This window comes from Sciurus carolinensis, chromosome 6 (assembly GCF_902686445.1).
Source record: "Sciurus carolinensis chromosome 6, mSciCar1.2, whole genome shotgun sequence".
Taxonomy (NCBI): Eukaryota; Metazoa; Chordata; class Mammalia; order Rodentia; family Sciuridae; genus Sciurus; species Sciurus carolinensis.
In genome coordinates this window covers 97,912,856-97,935,528 of record NC_062218.1, presented here as the reverse complement: position 1 = coordinate 97,935,528, position 22,673 = coordinate 97,912,856, and the positions used below count along the sequence as shown (strand labels likewise).

General features: G+C 40.4%; 1 protein-coding gene across 1 annotated transcript in view; it reads right to left on the bottom strand.

Moving 5' to 3' along the window:
- Ube2d2 (ubiquitin conjugating enzyme E2 D2) overlaps positions 1-21,897 on the bottom strand; it is a 51,203-nt gene extending 29,306 nt beyond the window's left edge. Inside the window, exon 1 of the mRNA XM_047555003.1 lies at positions 21,360-21,897. Within this exon, the coding sequence (XP_047410959.1) occupies positions 21,360-21,383 (24 nt within the window). The 5' untranslated portion in view covers positions 21,384-21,897. The remainder of the gene's footprint in view (positions 1-21,359) is intronic.
- Between the last annotated feature and the right edge of the window lie 776 nt (positions 21,898-22,673).

Genomic DNA, 22,673 nt, shown 5'->3' with positions numbered 1-22,673 from the left:
CACTGCATATAAATAAATTAATAAAATAAAGGTCCATCAACAACTAAAAAAATATTTTAAAAAACTATTAAACTGTAAATCCTTGAAACATAAAAAGTAATATTTCTCATGAACTTACTTTCCTCTTCATTCCTCCAAAACAAAGCCTAAGTTTTCATTTCACAAATTCTCCAACAGTATCAAAAGTTCCAAAGAATGAAACTGCTAGGCACAGTGGCACACGCCTGTAATCCCAGCAACTGTGGAGGTGAGGCAGTAGAATCCCAAGTTTGAGAATAGCCTCAGCAACTTAAGACTCTCGGCAATTTAATGAGATCCTGTCTCAAAAGAAAAAATAAAAAGGGATGGGGATATAGATCATGGTAAAGTACCCCTAGATTCAATCCCCAGTATCACATAAATAAACAAACAGATAATAAGAAACCTGACTGGTTACATCAGTCTTCCTATAGATGACAAACTATGATATATATGATGGGTAAAATAACAGTTAAGTAAACTGTTAAACTGTACTATGCTAAACTAGGCACAGTGTACATTCCTGCCACCCCACTCGAGGCTAAGGTAAGAGGATCACAAGTTCTAGGCCATCCCAGGCAACTTACCAAGACACTGTCTCAAAAAATAAGGAACTGGGATGTAACTCAGTGGTAAAGGGCCTCTGGTTTCGATGACCAGTACTATACTAGAAGACTCATTACATATCTGCAAAATTGTCTCACATGATGACTCAAAGGCAGAAGAGCCTCCCCAAGTACTTGAGAGGCTGAGGCAGGATAACTGCAAACTCAGGGCCAGGTTGCATAACTTAACAAGACCCTGTCTCAAAATAAGAAAATAGGGTTGGGGTCCTGGCTTATGGTACAGCAATTGCCCAGCATGCACAAGACCCTGGGTTCAATTTCTGAGTTCAATTGCACTGAAAAAGTACAAATCAAAACACCAACTGACAGAAAGAGGTCTTACCTCTCCCTGGAATATTTCAGCCTCCCAAACGAGACACTATTATATGTGACTTGGGACATATGAAAAAATGTTTTTTAAAATTATATTGTATGTAAGCTTAAAGATAGGAGTCCTTTGTCCACATTAAAAGCACCTGAGATGGCATTTAATCACGTCTTTTACACAGAACAGAAGAACTTAGTACCATCTTTGGGGAAGATTAAATTAGAGCACTTTGACACTAAGAAAACGAAACAGTTTTTTTTCCTGTGATGAAAATTTGCACCCTGCAAGTATTGCCATGCTATTTGCAAGTGAAGTTGGAAGAGGCAACACAGAAAATTCAAGTCCACAGTTAGGCGAGGGAACAATTTGGTCCTGTATTACCTGTTTCAAAAATCCATTCTATACTTGCTGATACTAAGAAGAAAGCACAGCTCTAGTAAGCAATTTATTAAAGATTTAAAAAAATACACAAACACACACACACACACACCGGATCAGTTTCTTTTATTAAATAAAAAGATGACATGGACACAATTTTCAAAGTAAATGAATATTTCTTTTTTAAATTTACTTTCTGTGGTACTGAAGATCAAGCCCAGGGGATTTTAGCATTGAGCTACATCCCTAGTCCTTTTTATTTTCTATTTTGAGGTAGGGTCTCACTAAGTTGCTGAGGCTGGCCTAGAACTTGGGATTCTACTGCCTCAGCTTCCTGAGTTGCTTGTTTTATAGGCTTGTGCCACCACATCTGGAGATCAATTATTTTCATAGTACAATATAGGGCAATCAGGTGCTCCAGTTCTGGAAAAGGTCATTCTACAAATAACAACTTACATAGCCACTGAAAAACAACACAAAACCATTTAAATGAAGAAGAGTTGCTGTGATCACAGGTATGTGTCACCATGACCAGCTTACCTTTTTTTTTTTTAAGTTGTTGATGGACCTTTATTTTTTTGTCATTTATTTATATGTGGTGCTGAGAATTGAACCCATGCCTCACCCATGTGAAGCCAAGTGTTCTACCACTGAGCCACAACCCCAGTCCTTAATTTACTTTTTGACATAAAAATTATCTATATTTACGGGTACCATGTGATGCTTCAATACATGTTTACATTGTGTGATGTCCAAGTCAGGGTAAATATATCTATCTCCTCAAACATCATTTCTATGTAGTAAGTAGTTTATAATATGGTAGATCTGAAAATTAAGTTTTAGGGGATATTTAACTCATACAATCATTACAGTGGTGCTATCTGAGGATTCCAAGAGCATTTTTGAGATTAATACATAGGAGATAGCAAGTAGAGAAGTTGTTCTGTGGTATAATAGAAGTATAAAAATGTTATTAATCAAGTCCTTCACCCACACTATCTAGTCAGACTCAAATTTCTTAAAGTGTGTACTAAAGCCTATGACTTAAGTGAAAAGTTTCAAAAGCAACAAGGCTGTAAAAGTATGAAATTCATCTTGTTACTTAATTTTGTCTTTTACCATTCTAACTACTTTTCTTAGTCTCTTAGCACTAGGCTAAACAAAGCTACTTAGGAAGTTATTCTGACAGGAATCCCCCTACACACACAAATATCTAAACTTCTCAAAAACAATCACACTTTTAGGTTTCATCCTTTCCCTTTCCTTCTTCTCTACTCCCTCCCACTGTTAACTGGTCAAACAAATCTTGAGAAAAGTTTTTTTGAATAAATATTCAGAAAAACATGTTAATTTAATATTACTCAACCATCTCATTTTTTTAAATATTTTTTTTAGTTGTCAATGGACCTTTATTTGTTTATACACAGTGCTGAGATTCGAACCCAGTGACTCACACAAGCTAGGCAAGCACTCTACCACTGAGCCACAATCCCAGCACCCCATCTCATTTTTAATGACTCTGAAGCAGCAAAAATTACACAAAAATTAAATTTATGGCACACGAATCTCATCCAAGAAATATGTTAAGAAAACATTAAATATCTCCTGAAGCTCAGAATCTTCAGAGATGGTTGAAAACAATTTCTTCCCTTGTTATAAGCATGAAACTTCTCTTATCAATATGTAGAGTCTACATCTCCTCCCTCTGCCTGGGATAGTCACATCTTGTTTGATAGGACTAGAAAACATGACATTACAGTTACAGGTCCAATATTTAGAATTTTACAAATTTTTTTCTTTTGCTCTTAGAGCTCTGAAAGAAATTTAAACTAATTAGACATTTGATACAAGAAAATTACTGTCTATTTTTAGATGTGATAACTGTATTGTGTATTTTTTAAAAATCTTTATCATGCCAGGCGTGGTGGCACATGCCTATAATCCCAGCATCTCAGGAAGCTAAGGCAGGAGAATGATCAAATTCAAAGCCAGTCTCAGCAATTTGGTGAGGCTCTAAGCAACTTAGTGAGACCCTGACTCAAAATAAAAAATAAAAAGGTCTGGGGATATGACTGAATGGTGCTCCTGAGTTTTATCCTAGGTAGCCACCCCCCAAAAAATTAAAAATAAAAATCCTTATCTCATTGTTTCTCAATCTCAGCACTACTGACATTCTGGGGCCAGATAATTCTTTACTGTTGGGGGCAGTTCTTTCTACACATTATAAAATAGATAGCAATTTCCCTGGTCTGTGCCTACTACACAAGTGACCAAGGCCTATACAGCCATCCCTCAGTATCCACCGTGGGCAGCAGTGAGGAAAGGGGGACACTCCCCAAGGATATCAAAATCTGATTCTCAAGTTCCTTATACAAAATAACAATACTTGCATATATAAAATATAACCTAGCACACCCAACATTCTACCATATACTCTAAATCATCTATACTTTACTTAAATACAACATACATGCTACATAAATAGTTGTTAAACTGTTTTGATTAGGGAATAATGACAAGGAAAAATGTTTACATGTTCAAAGAGACACCATCTTTTTTCTTAATATTCTCAATCTGAAGTTGGTTGAATCCAAGAATGTGGAATCCGCAGAAATGAAGGGTTAACTGTATCTTCCAGGCAAGAGATTATAAGATCTTTCTGAGGAAAATCTGACAAGCGTAAGACAAAGAGCTATACAATATACTAACATCAGTGGTTCAACCAGATAAATAGCCCAGTCAGCAAAACATAAACTCAACTCCACAGTTGCCAGACCTCACTTCCATATATTCAAAATGTTGAATCAGTTTTTTACCGTCCTATTCTTTGTTTTTTTTGCAGTGCTAGGGTTCAAACCCAGGACCTCCTGTATGCTAGGAAAGAGTTCTACCATGAGTTCTACCACTGAACTAAACTCCCTGGTTATACCCTACTATTTCTTTTTTTTTTTTTTGGGCGGGTGTGTGGGGGGGTTGAGTACTAGTACCTAGTACTAGAGTACTAGGGATTGAACCTAGGGGCACTCCACCACTAAGCCACATCCCCAGTCCTATTTTGTATTTTATTTAGAGACAGGGTCTGAGTTGCTTAGCACCTCGCTTTTGCTCAAGCTGGCTTTGAACTCATGATCCTCCTGCCTCAGTCTCCCAGCTGCTGGGATTACAGGTATGCGCCACTGCACCCGGTCCATACCCTACTCTTAATCGGGAAAGACAACTGACAAAAAAAGAACAACAACCTGATAATTTATCTTCCATAAGAAAGATGAAGACCAAAAAAATATGTGAAGGAAAAAAAAGAAAATGCAAGGAGCAGAAAAAGAGCAAAAGAAAAACTATCACAAGTATCAGTGAAGAAAAACTATTGTTTCTATCAAACAAGAAATAAGTGATTAAGCCAGCCACAGTAGTGCATGCCTGTAATCCCAGTGGCTCAGGAGGCTGAGGCAAGAGGATCACAAGTTCAAAGCCAGCCTCAGCAACTTAGGGAGGCCCCAAGCAAACGTGTGAGACCCTGTCTCAAAATAAAACATAAAAAGGGCTAGGGGGAAGAAAAGAGGGGGGACTAGGGATGTGGCTCAGAGGTGAAGTGACCCTGGGTTCAATTCCCAGTACCAAAACATAAAGATAAAAAATAAAATAAATCTGGAACTATGGTACACACCTATAATCTGAGCTACTAAGGTTAAGGAAGGTCAAAAGTTCAAGGCCAGCCTGGGCGATTTAGTGAGCCCATCTTAAAATTTTAAAAAGTTAAAAATAAAATAAAATAAAACAAAAGGCTGGGGATGTAGCTCAGTGGTAAAGCACCACTGGGTTCAATCCCTAGTACCAGAAAAAAATAAAGCTGGGGATATAGCCCAGTGGTATAGTGCTTGTCTAGCCTGCATCAGGCCCTGGGTTCAATTCCCAGTACTGCAAAAACAAACAAACAAAAATGCTTAAAACAATTAAGTGAAATTTTCTGAGAATGAAGAAAAGTTCATTTGAAAGAATGGAAGATAAAAAAATAAAAAAGACCCTCCACAAAGTAGACAAAAGGCAAAGATGAAAATTAAAAAGGGAGTATAGTAGGACTAGTCCAGATACTTCTCAAACTGAGTTATAGATTCTCAATGCAAACTCTATCAAAATTGTGAACTTTTTTTTTACAAAAAGTAAAGAAGCTGATGATAAAATCCATATGGAGCCAGGAGCAGTGGTGCACACCTGTAATCCCAACAACTTGGGAGGCAGAAAAAGGAGGATCATGAGTTCAAGGCTAGCCTCAGCAACTTAGTGAGGTCTTAATTTAGTGAGTCTCTGTTTCCAAAAAAAAAAAAAAATCAAGTGCTGGGAATGTTGTTATCCCTGGATTAAATCCCCTATACCCAAAAAATAAAATAAAATAAAATAAAATTCACATGGAAATGCAGAGGGCTCAAGGAACAGAAACAATCTGGAAAAGAATAAAGCTGAAGGATTCATATGTCTGCATTCAAATTAAAATGCAAAGCTACAGCATTTAAGACAGTATGGTAGGGAACTGCAGTTGTGGCTCAGTGGTAGAGCACTTGCCTAGCATGTGTGAAGTACTAGGTTCAAGACTTAGAATCATATAAAAATAAAGGTATAAAAAAACCACAAAACATTATAAAAAATATTTTTTAAAAAGGCAGTATGGTAGTGGCCTAAGAATATACAGATCAATGGAATAAAATTGAAAGTGCAAAAATAAACACAAATGTCTTTGGTTTCCAAAGCCAAAACAATCCAACAGGATTCAAAGAATAATCTTTTCAATAAATGATACTGGAACAGCTTCCAGCACCAGAAATATATAATTAAATTAAATGGGGGATGATGAAGCATCATGTTGGCAACTGCCTCTGAAATGGCTAACAAAAAAAAATGCTGTATTATACTATATTTGCAACTTTTTTGTAGGCTGAGAAACAATATGAAAAAGCCCAAAGGCTAGCCAGGCATAGTAGAATACGCCTATAATCCCAGTGACTGGAGCTGAGGCAAAAGTCTCATAAATTCAAGGCCAGCCTCAGCAACTTGGTGAGACCCCAATAAGGACTAGGGATGTCAGTCAGGAGTAGAGCCCCACCCACCAGATTCAGTCCCCAGTACTGCTCAAAAAAAAAAAAAAAAAAGCTATGATAGTAGTTACTTTATTAAATTGAGTGATTAAATACTATCATGTTGAGGTTGGTTAAGAAGTTCAGTGGTAAGACCACTTGCCCAGCACTCAGTTTAATCCTCAGTGGATTAAAATACCCTCATCTAAAAAACAGATACCTGTATGCCTTAATTCCTAGGACCTACAAATGTTACTTTAGTTGGAAAAATGGTCTCTGCAGATATAATTATGAATCTTTAGATAAAAATCATCCTATATCACCTGGGTGAACAAGTTTTGGGATTTGTTTGTTTTACAGTATTGGGGACTAAACCAAGGTACTTACCCACGCTAGACAAGTATTCTACCACTGAGCTACATTCCCAGGCTTGGGCAAGTTTAATGGCAACTGTCTCCTTATACAAAAGACAAAAGAAAAAAACAAGACACAGAGAAGGTGATATGAAGATGGAAGCAGTGATTGGAAGTGATGTGGTCACAAAACAAGGAAGCCAAAGAATGCTGACAGTCACCAGAAGTTGGAAGAAACAAGAAATAATTCTCCCCTAGAGCAAAGGGAATGTGACCCTGCTGACACACTGATTTCAGACTGCTGAATTCCAAAACCAAAAGAGCACATTTCTATTGTTTTAAGCCACCCAATTTGTGGTAATTTATCATGACAGCACAGAAAATTAATACACATAGTAAAAAAAAATGCATACTTAATCTAAAGAAAAGCACTCACTCATATTAGTGGATTATTTTTTATCTCTCCCACAACCCATACTGGGGATTGAACCCAGGGGCTCTCTATCACTGAGTGACACCCCCAGACATTGTTATCTTTTATTTTAAGAGGGTCTCACTAAGTTGCTAAGGTTAGCCTCAAACCTGGGTTCCTCCTACCTCAGTCTCCTAAAGCCCCTAGAATTACAGGCATGTACCACCATGCTCAGTTAGTGGGTTATTACTTTAAGAGATTAATTCCTATTGATGTGTCTGTAAAATCCAATCTGATTTCCAAGTTTTTACCTGACATAAGCCCTGTAGAAGTTGACAAAGAAATGCTATCATTTTGGGGGAACAATCCTCTACAGATGGTGGAAAAAGTCCTCAAATGACAGCTGACACCTCTATTACAAGGTAACATTTAAGAGAACTGTTCAGACACTTCTAGACTACTGAACTATCACATGTATTACCAGGGCTGATGTAACTTAGTGGTAGACCTACATGCTAGTTAACCTAGCATATCCAAGGTCCTGGGTTCATTATCCAATTCTGCAAAAACAAAAACAAAAAAACCCTAAACAATGACTTTAAGGGCTGGGATGTAGCTCAGTGGCAAAGCGTCTGCCTTGCACTCGCAAAGCCCTGGGTTCGACCCCCAGTTCCAAAAAAGACAAAAAAAAAAGAACAATGACTTTAAAAAGCCTAACAGAAAAAATAAATAAATAAATAATAATAATAATAAAATAAAAATAATTAGCCTAACAGATCCAAAAAACCCCTTACTTCTGCAATGTCCTTCCACTGCCCCCTACGGACAAGTATAATATTTTGCTGAATGAAAAGTGGGAGTCCAGCTCCTTACGATAGAGCAGGTTCTAAAGACTGAATTTGGAGCTAATTGATAAGTGGCAGATGTGTATCTTTTATCTGCTCCTTTTTATTGCTGGGTAATGCTCCAATGTATGGATATTCTACATTTTGCTGATATATTCATCTATTGATGGTTATTTGATTTGTTTGCAGACTGTGAAACAAATGGAACAATCACACATTGTAAAGAACAAAACCAAAAAACAAACAACAAAAAAAGAACCTATACCTTTTGCGTAGTTCAAAATGCCAAGCATTATTCCTGTTAATATTTCACACAGGCTGTGGGATATGTGACATTATCCCCCTTCTGTACATAAGGAAGCTGAGGCTCAAGAAAATTAGTAAGAATACTTGCCTAATGCCACAGTCCTAGAACATAACTCAGTAGGTATGTGACTCCAAAATTCTTTTTTTCTACCAAACCACTCGATCTTGGCATTCACAGAACACCTACTATGCATCAGGTACTAAGAATACCAGAATAAAACAGGGACATTGTCCAGGAGAGCTAAGTCCAAAAAGGTTAAAAATTATTCATGTCTACATAATAAGAAACAATTCTGTAGTAGCACTTTTGACTTCTACAGGCTTCTCAGAAGTCTCCAAGTATGAATAAAGAATTTGGAAGGAGGTGAGAAGACATTCCTTGTATAAGCACTTAGCAAAAAAATAAAATAAAATAAAATAAAATGACTGAGAAGGATCAATGAAAATGGGTTCAATTACAAGAGTTTTTCCCATGACAGACTACTATGTATTATAATAGTGAAAATGGCAATATTTTTGGTTCTAAATTTTATCTACCTTTTTTGGTAGCAGGGATTGAACTCAGAGGCTAAATACTGAGCCATATGATAGACTACTGAACTATCAGCCCTTTTTCGTTATTTTATTTAGAGACAGGGTCTTGCTGAGTTGCTTAAGGCCTCACTAAGTTGCTGAGACTGACTTTGAACTTGTGATCCTCCTGTCAGCCTCCAGAGCTGCTGGGATTACAGGAATGCGCCACCGAGCCCAGCTTATCCACTTTTAATACATATTCTTAGCAATACTTTTTTTATTTTTCCCCCTAGCTTTAGGGCAATGATTTCCCTCAAGAAATCTGCACATCAAATGATAAGCCCAGCCAGTGGCAGAAACTGTAATCCCAGCTACTGGGGAGGCTGAGGCAAGAGGATCACAAAATCCAGGCTAGCCTGAACAACTGCACCAGACCTGTCTCAAAAAAAAAAGGCACTGGGGATGTAGCTCAGTAGTAAACACTTGCCTAGCAGGTACGAGGCCCTGGATAGTTCAACCCAAGTTACACACCACACACACACACACACACACACACACACACACACACACACACCCAGGCAAATGATGCCCACAGGTGTCTCTCAATCTGTGTAGAGATGCATAGCCTTTAGCCACCAGCATTACTGTCTATTTAACCACCACTGATCTACCCTAATTCTTGTCATAATTCAATATATATATTTGAGAAGTTATTTAATCAAAGCTCATTATATATTAAATATTTCTGGCATACTAACCTGTTTCCATGGACTTATAGTTAGAATGAACAGCAAGGTCCTTTGATTCTTTAACCAAAGAAGTCAGATTATTTTTAAATAAACATAAGCAAAGCATAGCCTTCTGGTGTTTAGAAAAAAACCAGGTGACTTGTTCATGATGGGATAATTAATAATGTTGGTGAGCTGGGCATGGAAGCACATGTCTGTAATTCCAGGGGCTGGGGAGGCTGAGGCAGGAGAATCTTAAGTTCAAAGCCAGCCTCAGCAACTTAGCAAGATCTTGAGCAACTTGGTGAGATCCTATCTGAATATAAAACACAAAAAGGGCAAGGGATGTGGGTCAGTGGTTAAGCAACCTTATGTTCAATCCCCAGAACCAAAAAAAGCTGGTGGTAGCTGAATTGCCTGCATATGGCAAATAAGAATACTATAAAATAAGCAGTCTGTATTCTTTCATTTGCAACAATGTACCTATTCAAAACAAATTTCCATATACTATAATAAAATATCCAGTAACACATTAATGCAGCATCTGATGAGGATCACTTAATTATGTAAGAAAAATACTATTCTTTTTTGTGTAGGGATGCTTGTACATGATAGGCAAGTACTTGCCACTGAGCTATTTCTCCAGCTCCCCAAAAATACTAGTCTTAAAGTATTATTTCATAACAATGAATATGAAAGATGTTTCATCTTGACACCATTTTAAATAGTCACTTATTTTTTTGCTTATAATAGTGTATTTTGATTATATATTTAAATTAACTTGTCTGGATGGGTGGGGTGACACACACCTGTAATCCCAGTGGCTGAGGAGGCACAGACAGGAGGACAGAGCCTCAGCAACTTAATGAGGACCTAAACAACTCAGCAAGACACTGTTTAAAAAAAAAGGGGAGGGGCAGGGGGGCGCTGGGGATGTAGTTCAGTGCTTAAGCAAGCCTGGGTTCAATCCCTGGTACAAAAAAAAAAAAAAAAAAAAGAAAAGAAAAGGAAAGGAACCAATAACTGTGTTAACTGCAGTGAAAGTTTAAAAACTGAAGGGCTGGTCAGGTGTGGCTGGGATTACAGGTGGCACATGACTGTAATACCAGCCTCTGGAAGCTGAGGAAAGAGGATCACAAGTTCAAAACCAGCCTCAGCTATTTATCGAAGCTCTAAGCAACTTAGCAAGACCCTATCTCAAAATTTAAAATTAGGGGCTGGGGATATAGCTCACCTGGTAGAGTGCTTGCCTTGCATGCATAAAGTCTTGGGTTCTAATCCGCAGCACCACAAAATAAATAAATAAATAGATAGATAAATAAATAAATAAATAAAATGAATTAAAAATTTAAAAAGGGTTAGAGATATGGCTCAGCAGTTAAGTGTTGCTAGGTTTGATCCTAGGTACCAAAAAAAAAAGCAAAAAATAATTGAAGGTCTGTGGATGCAGATCAGTGGCAGAGCCCGGATTTCAATCCCACTACAAGAAGCAAGGATGGGCGAGGGAGAAAGAAAAGCCTGACACAATGGCACACATCCTACTCCCAGTGATTTGGGAGGCTGAGGCAGGAAGACCACAAATTCCAGGCCAGTCTCTACAATTTAGAGAGACTCTGTCTCAAAGTAAAACAAAAAGCACTGGGGATGTAGCTTCTGGGTTCAATCCGCAGTACCAGAAAACAAGAAAAAAACAAAACAAATAAAAAAAACACTGAGGTGCCTACTGAATTTGGCAATTAAGTAATCACCAGTGACCTTACTAACAGTTCCAGAAGGATGAAAAGTATTTAAGGATTTTTAGAACTGAACTGATGTGGTAGTGCATGCCTGTAATCCCAGTGACTCAAGAGGCTGAGGCAGGAGGTTCCCAAGTTCAAGGCCAGCCATAGCAATTTATGGAGGCCTTCAGCAATTCAGAGAGGCCCTGTCTCAAAATAAAAAAGGAGGAGGACTGGAGCTGTGTCTCAGTGGTAAAAAGTGCACCTGGGTTAAATCCCAGTACAAAAAAAAGAAAAAAGAAAAAAAAAAATTGGGGCACTGAAATGTCAAAGATGGGAAGGATAAAGAAGAGGAAGGAAACAGCTCCAGTGCAGGAAAGAAGGTTTAAAAAATTAATTTGCAGGTGGGCACAGTGGTGCACGTTTGTAATCCCAGTGGCTAGAGAGGCTGAAATAAGAGGATCACAAGTTTAAACCTCAGCAATTTAGTGATACCCAAGCACCTTAGTGAGATCCTGTCTCAAAATAAAAAACAAAAAGAGGTGGGGAAGTAGCTCTGGTAAAGCACCTCTTGGTTAAATCTCCATATTCAAAAACAATTTTTTTTTTCATTTGCTGGAACTGGCAGTATAATTCAGTGGCAGAGTGCTTTGCCTAGCATGCATGATTCCTAGGTTCATCCCCAGCACCACCAAAAAAGTTTGTTTTTTTAGAAAGGGAGAAAACCTTGGATAAATTTGGATGCCGAAGATGATTAGAAGAGCAGACATTGGAACTATAAAAGCAAACAATTTACTAGAGAGCAAGGACATTTAAGAAAGAATAGGACAGAAGGCAACAGTTTGGCAAAGGGAAAAGTACAGCTTCTCTAGAAACAAGCAGGGAGAAAAAATGATAAAAACAGTCAAATATAGAGAAGCAGTGGCTCTATGGTCAAGACCTGCATCTGAATCCTGATGCAGACCATTTAATCTTGAGTAAGTTTACTTCATGTCTCTGTTTCTTGTCTAACCTGGAGAAAATAATTCTCATAGGACTGCTGAAAAGATTCAGTAATTCTTGATATAGTTAATACTCTAAAGATAGTAGCTGGGTTTTTTTTTTTTTTTTTTTAATGCCTCCAAGGAAATCTGAAAGAATTCACATAGAAAAGATTTCTATTTTCTCTATAGAATACATGCTTTGGTCATGATGAGATTAAAATAGAGTTTAAGAAAGTAGAACAATGGTTCTTGATCTTTTGTAGGAATTTTAAAAACCCATTTGATTTCTTTCTTTCTTTCTTTCTTTCTTTCTTTCTTTTTTTTGGCAGCACTAGGGTTGGAGCCCAGGAGTGCTCTACCTCTGAGCTACATCCCCAGCCCTACTGTTTTTTAATTTTTGAGCCAGAATCTTACCAAATTGCCCAAGTTGGCCTCAAACTTGAGATCCTCCTGCCTGATCCTCCAAGTAGCTAGAATTACAAGTATTCAATACTGTATTCATTTGACACTGATGAAAAATATACAGGATAAAGAACATCGCAAGTGTGCAGTTTTTTTAATTTTTTTGCTGTAGATGGCCATAATACCTTTATTTTATTTATTCACTTTTATGTGGTGAAGCCACAACCCCAGGCCCATGTATGCAGTTTCAAGGTATTCGTGAATACTCCCTTAATGTGACTCCCTCAATAATATGAAGAAAAACTGACAAAGATATTCAGGTTCCAGGACATAATTTAAATACCTAATTGTGCCAGGCATAGTGGAGCACACCTGTAATCCCAACAACTGGAGAGGCTAGGTAGGATTGCAAATTCAAGGACAGCCTGGACAACTTATTGAGAGCCTGCCTCAAAATATTAAAGGGTTGGGATACAGCTCAGTGGTAAAGTGCTCATGGGTTCGATTTCTAGTTTAAAAAAAAAAAATTATTCAAACAAACAAACAAAAAAAAACTGCACCCTTTGGATTTAAGAGCACTTACCTCACATGTGTGAGACACTGAGTTCAATCCTCAGTACCACACAAAAATAAAGGTATTGTGTCCATCTACAACTAAAAAAAATTAAAAAAAAAAAAAAAAAAAAAAAAAAAAAAAAAAAAAAGGGTACTACATGATCTTCTAGCAAAGACATTGGATACAGTCAAAAAAATCCAGATTTCTACCCACACACACAAACGCCACCTGGGGAACTGGGGACTGAACCCAGAAGTACTTAACCACTGGGCCACATACCCACCTTTTTGAAATTTGAAACAGAGTCTCACTAAGTTGCTTGGGTCATCACTAAGTTGCCCAGGTTGGCCTCCAACTTTCGATTCTTCTTTCTCAGCCTTCTAAATTGCTGGGATTACAGGTGTGCACCAATCATGCAAGAAATCCAGGTTCTTCATTCAGGCCTAGTCTTACCTAGCAAGTCAAATGGCCTTTTCAGATAGCAGCCCTGAGATATGGTGCAATCTTAACATTATGATCTTATTAGTTAAAATCCCACTTGACTCTGTGGACAGAAAAAAAATGGTACTTTATTTCTCTGTGTTATAATTTAATATGATTTTGAAGATTAGCCTGAGAACCTAACCATCAAACTTTACTTCTACAGAAAAAACAAGTGTACTCCTGCATTTCCATGATGTGGGCTACAGAGGTTCCTGGAAGTATCAGGAATGAGTCAGGAATTCCTATCCTGGGATATTTTAGCAGTCATCTCTCTTTGATCTATAATACCCAGAATTGGACCTTCTTAAAACCTCTTCATCGATGATCAGTCAGAAGTACAAAAATACAGACTCACTGAGAAACTTTAAAGAAAATATTAAGATCTCCTCAAAAATGGCTCCTCACCACCTCCAGTAGTGGGGATTGAACATGGGCACTTCACTGGGCTACATTCCTAGCCATTTTATTTTACTCTGAGACAGCATCTTGCTAAGTTGCCCAGGCTGGCCTCGAATTTGTGATCTCCCTGCTTTAGCCTCTGGAATAGTTGGAATTATAGGTATGTGCCACAATAATGATGGCTATTTAAATTACAGTTAAAGAGAAACCTAGGGGATGGGGATATAGCTCAGCTGGTAGAGTGCTTGCCTAGCATGCACAAGGCCCTGGGTTCCATCCTCAGCACCACCCAAAAAAAAAAAAGAGAGCGAGAGAAACCTAGTAGGGCCAAAGAAAATCTCTCAATTCAAGGAAATTTTGCCAAGTAAAGAATCCTTTTCTTTTTCGTCTTTTTTTTTTTTTTTTTTTTTTGGTCATGCCCGGGGTTGAAGCAGGGCCTTATGTATGCTAAGCACTGGTTCTACCATTGAGCTACACCCCCAGTTTTGGGGGTTTCTTTCTTTTATTTTCCTTCCTTTCTCTCTTTTTCTTTTTTTTTCTTAAAAGAGACGGAATCTTTCTATATTGCCCAAGCTGGCCCTGAACTCTTGGTCTCAAGTAATCTTCTTGCCTCAATCTCTCAGTAGAGCTAGAACTACAGGTATTTGCCACTGACCTCTGGGGAAGAATCCTTTTCTAATGGAAGGGGGAAAAAAATCTTCCCAAAATACTTACATACTTATCCTAGGAGCTGGGGTTGGATGGGGTTGCAGTTCAGTGATAGAGCACTTGCCTAGCATGTATGAGGCCCTAGGTTTAACCCCCACACACACACACACCAAACAAAGAAACAAACCAAAAAAGAAGCTATCTTTGGAATAAGGTACATCTGCTTTCCAAAACAGAACTAATTTAAATAGCTTTCTTTAGCCAACTATTTACTATGTTAACGTTCCCAGAATTTCACAGGACTATTTGCTAATTTGTTTCATCATTTTGATAGGAATTCATTTACTCCTTAGCTTTGTTTTTTGCAGTGCTGGGGATGTGAGGATGGCACTCAGGACGACCTTGCATCTGCTAGGTGAGAATACTACCACTGAACCATACCCTGGCCATTCTCTGATGATATTAATAATACAGTACCACATCTCTAGAATAGTATTTCTTCCAAACAGTGCTAGAGATTCAGCCTAAGGCTTTGTGCATGCTAGGGAAGCACTCCACAACCCTAGCTACACCCCCAGACCCTAGTCAACTGTATGTTTAAGTAATCTTTTAAAATTTATTACCGTTACAGTGTTATAACTCCTTTCCCACAGATCCTTAAAAATCACACCTGAACCAGGTGCAGCGAGACAATGACACACACCTGTAATCCCATCAACCCAGGAAGCAAGTGGATCTCAATATATATAAAGGGCTAGATACAGCTCAGTGATAAGAGTGCCCCTGGAGTCAATCCGAAGTGAAAAAATATATATATCACTTTGGTGACCTCTCAATCTTAGATATTTTGAAAGTGTACAGTCTACAAAAAGATGATTAGCAACATGAAACAGATCATAATGAAGAACAAGATGTATGGGCTGTGGGTGTATCTCAGTGGCAGAGTACTTGCCTAGCACGTGTAAGGCACTGGGGGTTCGATCCTCAGGACCACATAAAAAATAATAAAATAAAGGTATTGTATCCATCTACAACTAAAAAAGATATTTAAAAAAAGAATAAAATGTATTCTTCTAAATGGGATTAAATATATTAAACTGATGTTTCCCATGACCTCACACGACAATGTAAAGCTAGGTGCAGTAGCAGGCACTTGTATTTCCAGCAATTGAAAAGACTGAGACAGAAGGATCACAGGTTCTAAGCCAGCCTGGGGAACTTAGTGAGAATGTCTCAAAATAAAAAAAGGGTTGGAGATGCAGCTCAGTAGTAGAGTGCTAGTCTAGCATGCCTGAGGCCCTGGGTTCAATCGCCAGTAATGACAAAAAGAAAAAAAGAAAAAAGTTAAGTAGGTTGCAAAAATCTGGATTTGCAGCTTCTCTTTCAGGGAGGGAAAAAGGAAGATCGAGCAACACTGGGCCCACAGATCTTGGTAATGGCAACATTTGGAGGGAGCAGGATAGCAGCTGCACATGCATGACAGCACATACATTAGCTAGTTGCCTTTGTTGTTCTTGCTCACTTTGGTTACAGTCATCGGAGTTTTAAATCTCTAACTAAAAACTTCATTTTTTGTTTCAGAAGCCTTAAAAGAAGCCAGTTTAAAAAAAAAATCTTGAACATGAAACAGAATAATATATGAGGTGATTTTTTTAAGCTATGCATACCAAATGCTAACTATAGCTAGAAGGGCACCATTAGGATATCATTAAAATGTACATGACACTATTACTATTAAAAAAGAAGCTTGCCGGGTATGGTGGCACGCGCCTGTAATCCCAGCAACTCAGGAGGCTGAGGCAGGAGGACTACAAATTCAAGACCAGCCTCAACAACTTACGGAGGCCCTAAGCAACTTGGTGAGATCTTGTCTCAAAAATAGCTGGAGATATGACTGTGATAAAGCACCTCTGAGTTCAATCCCCAGCACCAATTAAAAAACAAACAAACAAACTTTCAGTATCCAAAGTTTGGTCAGTCTTCAACTCCTCAAAGATCAAGATACTGAGCCTTTAACCTTCCTAAAAAATAGAGAAATTAACTCTGTCCATCAATACTATGGCACTTACAAAAGAGCCTCCTCCTGCATCTGTATAACAAAAGGAAAAAGAAAAAACAGGAAGCAAGTCAAAAAGGTCTCTGATCTGCCAGAGACCACACAATTCACAGAACACATGAACCCTCTTCACTCAGAGCCTACTGGATCTTATTTTAGACACAATTTTAATAAGCTCTGTGATCTGGTTTCTTAGCCCACAACAGATGAGATGCAGCCAACTGGAAAAGGGCTGGGGGTGGTGCTTCAAGAGGCAGGCACTCAAAGCATCAAAATCAAAGCTTAAGACCTATATGTCAGCAGACAACTTCAAAACATAGCAGACCAGGGACATTTGGTATAGATACAAAAGCCCCAGAGTATCTCAATCTTTGCCAGAACTACACTGTATGTTCATAACGACCCTCTGATATATTCTGCTTAAAGCATTGGCTTGGTGACCTTAAATAGTATCTCAAAATAAAGTCCATCAAAAGCTTTTTCCAAAAACAACATGGCATTTTCTCAGCGCGCGTGCATATACGCACGCGTGCACACACACACACACACCATTTACAGACTGCCAAATTCAGATACAAATAGTGTCCCTCTGTCAAAGAAACAAGATACTACATTCCTAAAGATGCCACGTCAAATGTGGTTTTTCTTAGAAAATTATATTGGAATCCAGATGCAGTTGTTCATGACATCTAAATTTGAAAGGATAGTTAAGTAGAATTATTATTTCGGAGAATGGTAATTGAGAAAGTTCAAGACTAAGATCAATACAAGACAAGCAAGTCACTGGCCACAGAGGCACATAACTGTAATCCCAGCAACTTGCAAGTCTGAGACGGTGGATCACAAGTTCAAGACCAGCCTAAGAAATTCAGCAAGGCCCTCAGCAAGTTGGCAAGACTTTGTCTCTAAACAAAATATGAAAAGGGCTGGGGACATAACTCTGGTAAAGCACTTCTGAGTGCAACTACCAGTACCCCCCCCCAAAAAAAAAAAGATAAGCAAGTGTCTTGCAGATTCCATTACAGATACACTACTACTAGGACTAAGGATAAGATGGGACTACTCATCTGTATCTGGCATGCCGGCCACTCAACCTAAAATGGGTATCATATGAAAAGTAAAAACTTATCTCCATTTTTGTTTTCACCATCTTTGAGTGTTATACCAAAATTAACTTTCATTTTTCTAATCTCTGGCCTCAGAGAAGCCATACTTTGAAGAAGACTCTAGTGTAAAAACTAGGGAGAAAAAGGAATAACGGTTTTAAAAGTTCAAATTATCATCAGGCATGGTGGCGCATGACAGTGATCCCAGTAACTTGGGAGGCTAAGGCAGAGAGATGGCAAGTTTGAGGCCATCCTCAGTAGCAAGGCCCTGAACAACTTAGAGAGACCCTGTCTCAAAAAAATAAAAATAAAAAGGGCTGGGGATGTGGGTCAGTGGTTAAACACTTGTGGTACCAAAAAAAAAGAAGAAAAAAAAAATCATCACTCTATCATTTCATTTCAATCTATCATTTCATTTCATTATTATTAAAAATTTTATGGGCCAGGTGAGGTGGCTCAGAAGGCTAAGGCAGGAGGATCAAGAGTTCAAAAGCCAGGGTTGGGGAGATAGCTCTGTTGGTAGAGTGCTTGCCTCACAAGCACAAGGCCCTGGGTTCAATCCCCAGCACCACAAAAAAAAAAAAAAAAAAAAAAAAGTTCAAAAGCCAGCCTCAGCAAAAGTGAGGTGCTAAGGACCTCAGTAAGACCCTGTCTCAATAAAACAAAACAGGGCTGGGGATGTGACTCAGTGGTCAAGTTTGAGTTCAATCCCCAGAATCAAAAAAAAAAAAAAGTTTTTGGTGGGGGGATTATGCTCAATGGTAGAGCATTTGCCTAGCACATGAGGCACATATTTGATTCCCAGCACCACACAAAACTAAATAAACAAAATAGTCATTGTGTCCATCTGCAACTAAAAACATTTTTTTAAATTTTTATAAGGATATCTTAGAGAATCTATTCCTTAAAAAGATGCAGTAACTCATGCCAGACATGTTGGGGCACACCTACAATATCAGAGACTCAGAAGACCAAGGCAGGAGGATTCTAAATTCGAGGCCAGTCTCAACAGTTTAGACAGACCCACCCTGTCTCAAAATTTAAAAAAATAAAAAAAAGGGCTGAGGCTATATCTCAGTGGTAAAGTTCCCTGGATTCAATCCCCAGGACCAAAAATAAAAGAAAAAAATGTAGCTGGGCCCTGTGGCACATGCCTATAAACCCCAGCAACTGAGAAGGCTGTGCAAGTTTGTGGCCAGCCTTAGCAACTTAGTGAGGCCCTGTCTCAAAATAAAAAATAAAAAAAAAGAGCTGGAGATGTAAGCTGTGACAAACCATCCCTGGATTCAATCTCCAGCACTGAAGGGGGTGGGTTTAGTAACTCAGAAGAAACCATATTACTGGGGGGAAGTAGCAAGTATAATTAGATTAAAATGTATGTTTTAAATCAAAGTCCTATTTTTCTATCAATATAGAGATTAAATGCTACGATTTGTGATCTGGAAGTTATCACGTATCATACTTGGTTGTAGAACAGCACAATCTTCTACAGGTATAAACCAAGTGACAACGTCCCAATTAGACTCTATAAGGACATGGTAACTCCTAAACACCTCAAAAATACATAATTTTTTTACTTGGATGATTATCCCTCATTGTGCTCCTGCACCTTAAATGACTCTGTAAGAAACCTTTATTTAAGGTTCATATTTTTTTAACAAATACTCTGCTTTATTTTAATATAAGATTTTTTGTCTAAAGTCTGCCCTTTTTTGTTTGTAAGTGAAGCCAAAAAAGTAGATAAGAAGCTAAACTAACTGAAAGCATATGATAAGACTCATTCTACATTAAGAATGTAATTCATCAAGAATGAAATGAGACTAGCCAGGAGAGTTGGTACATGCCTCCCAGCTACTCCAGAGGATGAGGCAGGAGGAGAATCACAAGTTCTAGGCCAGTCCAGGCAACTCAGCAGACCCTGTCTCAAAATAAAAAAGAACAAGGGATGGGAATGTAGCTCAATGGTTCAGTGGCCAGGGATTCAACTCTCAGTATAATAGCAACAAGAATGAAATGAGAACCAAGTACTAAACTGAGGTGTTTTAATTGACAATCTGCATTCCAACTTGGTTTAAGGCAAAGTGAAAAATGGTTCTCTTCCTCCTGCATTCCCACCAAATCGTTCAGAATGGATAATCTCCAGACCTATTTCTTACTAAGCAGCTAAAGGTTTAATTTAGTCAATCTGAGTAGCCAAGCCAAACACATAACAAAAACCACCAGTGGTGCCTCCCCAATACAAGAATAAAACATCACAGTAAGTGGCACTAAAAAGGTTACTATAGCCAGGCATGGTGGCACTGTAATCCCATCAACTCCGGAGGCTGAGGCAGGAGGCTTACAAATTGAAGAACAACTTCAGCAGTTTAAGGAGGCCCTAAACAACTTAGACTGTCTCAAAGTAATTAAATAAAAAGGGGTGGGGATGTGTCTCAATAATAAAGTGCCCCTGGGTTCAATCCCCAGTACCCGTAAAATAAAGGTTACAATATTAGAGAAAGAACCCTAAATTTCCAGACAAGTCCACACTCAATGCAGTATCAGGAGAACCTCCTTATCCATAACTAAAACAATAATCTTTCATTTCAAAGAGCAAATTCGTTCTCATCAAAAATCAAAAGGGTCTCCCCTGAACAAACGACACCTAATTTCTCTGTTAAGTTCATTTTGTGAATAGACGGTGAAAGACACCTTATATATAATTTCTCCAATGGTTTTCAATGTTCAGTTTCTGAACTGGCTCCTAATCTCGCTAATTTAACAGGTTTTCTATAAGATCCAATCTTGCAAAACTGAAGTGATAGTTTCTAACTACATATGGCAACCTCAAGGAATAAATGGCTTCTCCATTTCCCTCCTCCTTCCTAAGAGTCACGTTTTTTTCCTTCTGAACTTCCTACTTTAGCACTTTCTGTACTAGTCAGGTGGACCGAAGCATACAGTCACCCAAAGAGGTAAGTGAACTCAAGAAACAGTTGTGGATCGGGCAATACGGCTACCTCTGTCAGGCCAAGAGAGGGTCCCTGAACCCAGGCAGTTCTCCGAAGGGAGCCAGGGCGAAGATGGGTCGAGGAGCCCTTTCGACCTCTGTCTATGGGAACTCCCAACGCCCTCACACCACCCACCCCCTAGTCTGGCTGGACAATGGCCTGGAGCGGAGCCGTCCCAGGATGGAGAGAGAGACCCGGGGATTGCATACCACGCGCGCCCGGAAAGGAGGACTGGAGGAACGCTAAGAAGAGGAGGCCCTCAGGCCTAAGCACGGGCCGCGCGCCGGGGCCTCTACGGGCGCCATCACTGGGAGTGGGGTGTGAAGGCCGGCCCGCGGGGCCAGCGCCGGCAGCGAGAACCTGAGGCCGCGAGCCCGGCGGAGGCGACGGCGGGAAGTGCAGGCCTCAGCCTGCTCGGCAAGTTCGTCCAGCGGCCCATCCCCGCAGTCGACCTCAGGACGCTTACCTTGTGGATCCTCTTCAGAGCCATGGTGGGAGGCGGTGGCGGTGGCGGCAGCCCCCGGGGCGGGGGCGGGGGAGGGGTGGGGAAGGGGCCTGAGGCCGCCTCGGCAGTCGCGGGTCGGCCGAAGGAGATGGGGAGTTCGGAAGCGCGGGTCCGGCAAGACGGGCAGAGGGCCGGGGCCCACTCAGCTTCTGGGCCTGCCGCAGCGGTCACCGCATCACCCGGCGGCGGCCCCTTTATGCGCTGCCGCCCCCGCCGCCGCCGCCGCCGCCGCCGCCGCCGCCGTAGCTGCCTCTTCTTCCCAGGCTCAGAGCCTCCTCAGCCGCCGTGGATCCCTCCGCCGGGAGCAAGAGCCCGAGCCTCTGGCTCAGCAGGCGCCTCTCGATCGGACAGCGGGAGGAACTGCCTGCCTTCCTGCCTGCTGCAGGTGGACCAAGGGACGCGCGGGCGGGCGGGCGGGCGGCGCCGCCGGGGTGGGGCCGCCGGAGCGCGGGGTGGGCCCAGGCCGAGGGGCAGGTCGGGAGGCGCGGGGATTGGCGGGCCAGCGAGTGAGGGCCGGGCCGCGCCGGCGGCGGAGGGATACGGTCCGCCCCTGTGAGTACCTTACGCACCGGCGCTGTCGCTGCCACGGCCGCCACGGCCCTGGGGATGACGCCGCGAAGCGCTGGGATGAGATCTCGCGAGAGCTGAGGCTCAGGCGGGTTCTAGATGCTGTGGCGCCAGGACCCTTTAGTTTCCTGTTTCTGATACCTCTCGTGCTTTCCTCGAAGATAAATAAAGGTTTAAAGGCCCACGTTTTCCACGTCGCTTGATCGTCCCCGAACTAGTCCCGGGAGGAGGCACTTAATCCCATTGCAACGTCCCCGAAGGAAGAAGGGACTTGTCCAAGGTCACACAGCTCTTTAGTGGCAGAACTAGGGCTTTTCTAAAGCCGCGAGTCTTATCAGGTGCCTTTCCAGAAACTGTGGTAGTAGTTTGGACACCCACCGGAATGAGGTTCCTCGAGCGTGGGCGGGCAGCCCTGAGATTGGCCCTGACGAGCTTGTTCTGTTCTCAGCCACTGACATGTCCGCCTTAAGAGAGGTGCCCCTGGGCTTGGTAAATTGATACAAAAAAGCACTTCACCAATTACCTCGGGGGGGCGGGGGCAAACAACGATACAGTGTGTGCCCCAGTAGTTAAAAAAAACCTTAGGTTGCAGATCATCAGGAGTATCTATTGATAAGCAAACCTGGAATATATGTAGTTGTTTCTTAGAATGTAGGGACCAGCTAATTCACTGAGCACATACATGCTCACCAGAATGAGCTACTAGGC